This window comes from Penaeus monodon, chromosome 22 (genome assembly GCF_015228065.2).
Source record: "Penaeus monodon isolate SGIC_2016 chromosome 22, NSTDA_Pmon_1, whole genome shotgun sequence".
NCBI classification, from domain to species: domain Eukaryota; kingdom Metazoa; phylum Arthropoda; class Malacostraca; order Decapoda; family Penaeidae; genus Penaeus; species Penaeus monodon.
In genome coordinates this window covers 36,063,712-36,066,111 of record NC_051407.1, presented here as the reverse complement: position 1 = coordinate 36,066,111, position 2,400 = coordinate 36,063,712, and the positions used below count along the sequence as shown (strand labels likewise).

At 35.2% G+C, this 2,400-nt stretch overlaps 1 protein-coding gene across 1 annotated transcript in view; it reads left to right on the top strand.

Annotated features, from left to right (window-relative positions):
- The window catches only part of LOC119587098 (methyltransferase-like protein 25), a 25,499-nt gene that overhangs the window by 21,177 nt on the left and 1,922 nt on the right, over positions 1-2,400 (top strand). The window contains 1 exon segment of the mRNA XM_037935847.1: positions 1,441-1,917. Within this exon segment, the coding sequence (XP_037791775.1) occupies positions 1,441-1,917 (477 nt within the window).

Sequence of the window (2,400 nt, the reverse complement as noted above, 5' to 3'; positions counted from 1 at the left end):
TTAAGATCCAGATTTTTGAAATGGAGCCATGACATTTGAATCATTCTTTTCAGATTTTCAAAAAAGACATCTTTTCACAATGCCTGAAGACTGGAAAGCAAGTTTACTCAATCTTCCAGTTCATACTTTAAATGGAATTCCTCAGGGGAAAATTTCTGGTAAACAGTTTCTTAGTTTGTTTTTATGATGTTATAAAAAAAATTATTTGACTTGTAACTTTTCTCAGTTCTTATGAAACAGTGTGTACAGTGTTTCAGAAGAGCATTGCAAACTTGAATACCACAAAGGGGATTGGCATTGTAGGATTTTATTAATCATTTGAAAGAAGAATGGATATAGAAAAAAATCATGAGCTATAAGAGCAGTCACGATTCTTTTTAAACTTGTTATACTTATAGCATATTAAATAAAAATTTGCATAATTCCTAATGAGTGATGTTTGCCTATTTTTTCTTTCTTTTTTTGCTGTTTTCTCTAATCAACGGGTGACTGGCCCCCTCTCTCTGCGAGTCTTTTAGAGAAATGTCAGAAGTTCTCCTTGCAGAACCTGACCAGAACAAGCTGTGAGGCTGATCCTGAGGACGTTACCAGAAAAGTTTCCTCAGATTTTCACTAAAGGATTTTCTAGAAAAAGAGACATGAGGTGCTCAGTCTTTTAAAACTCACAGAAAGAATAGCAAATGTAACAGGTAGTAATTATGTCCTGGATATTGGCAGTGGATTTGGGAAGTATGTAATATAAGAAGGATAAAGTTGGTGTGGATATCATATTTGAGAATGGATTTTAGGATGTAAATTAATGGACTGTATTGTAATATCGCAATCATTTTAGGAAATTTATTATAGGAGAAAAATTTTTTTTTTGTATTTGTCATCTTCCCTAGGTATACTTTGGAGTATTATACAGTTTTAAATGACAGAAACCGTATTGTAAATCAAATACTTTCTAGTCTTCAACTGTTTTTTATAGTATTTATAGCTTGTTTAGATATCAGTATTCTACCACAGGAATATGAAATAGATATTACAGTAAGTAATAGCACAAATATTTTATTTTTATATCCTATGAGTTGGTGCTATTAAACAATTTTTTATTGTTTTTTGCAGGGTTATATCGATTCTGTTCTTACAATACACTCAAGCTCACGGTAGTTGGTGCAGAGAGTCTGAAAGACCGTGTTAAAAGTGCAACAGAAAGACAAACCAGACTCTCAGTGAGTGCAGTGGTGTAAGGCACATTAAATGGGAAACTCTGGGATGATGAAGAAACCTTATTAAGAGCACAGAGAGAAGTGGTAGGGATGATGAAAGCTGATGTAACATGCACTTGTAAAGAGGAAAAATTTAGAAACCGGGGAAACCCTTAGAGAACCAACAGTCTCCAAGTTCCAGTCAGTTATGTGACAGATCCTTCTCAGAAGTATCATCACGTGGAAGAAAATGCCTCTGTAGGAAAATCAGCAATACTGATTGGCCTTCACTCTTGTGCAGACCTCTCTCCCATAATGCTGAAGGTGTTCCAAGGCTGCCCTCAGCTCTCATCATTAATTCTGTTTTCATGTTGCTACCACAAGCTGACTCCTGAGAAGTTGGAAGTGGAAGGAAACCAAAGCAATAAAGAAAATTGTGTTACAGATGAAGCAAGGGACACAGATCTTGGTGCCTTCAGAAAAGGAGAGCAAAGTCCATCCTTTCACACTGATGAAGAATTGAGAGTTTGCAAATTCATGAACTTCCCTCTGAGTAATGCTCTGAAAACAATTCTTTTACAAAAGAAGATCAGCTTCAGCACTTTTGGGTTGAGGTTGGCAGCTCAGGAGTCAGGTCTGCGTTGGGTACAACGGACGGAAAAGGAACATGAAACCCACAGAAACAGTGTGGCTTACAGAGCTGTCCTGGAAGCAGTTTGTGACAAAGGTATACTGACATAATATTACATTCTCCTTGCTATTAAATGTGACAGTTTTATAATGTATGCTCAAGAGTTTTTATATTTTGAATCCTAACTTGTTTTATATTCAAACGATTAGGTAAGTCAGTTCTCCGTGTAATATTATGTAGGGAAAAATAAAGGTTTGCACGGAATGTAACCTGTAAAAATTATACTTGCTATCAGTGACAACAGTGTATATTTTTAGATCTTTTTCTTCCTAGGGATGTTTGTCTGGATAAATTGTTCTTAATTACTCAGTCCTGCTTTTCACATTTCTTTAAGGCCTTCACATGAATATTGCATATTTATGTGAGCTAAAATATGTTATCTTTGATTTTTGGGGAAATGTTTTGATATTTTCACTTTTCATTTGTACTACACCATTTAGCTGCTTTTATTTTACATCAGAAGCCTTTTATGAATCAACTCATTGGGTCTGTGTGCCTCACATTTCTTGTTTCAGCTCT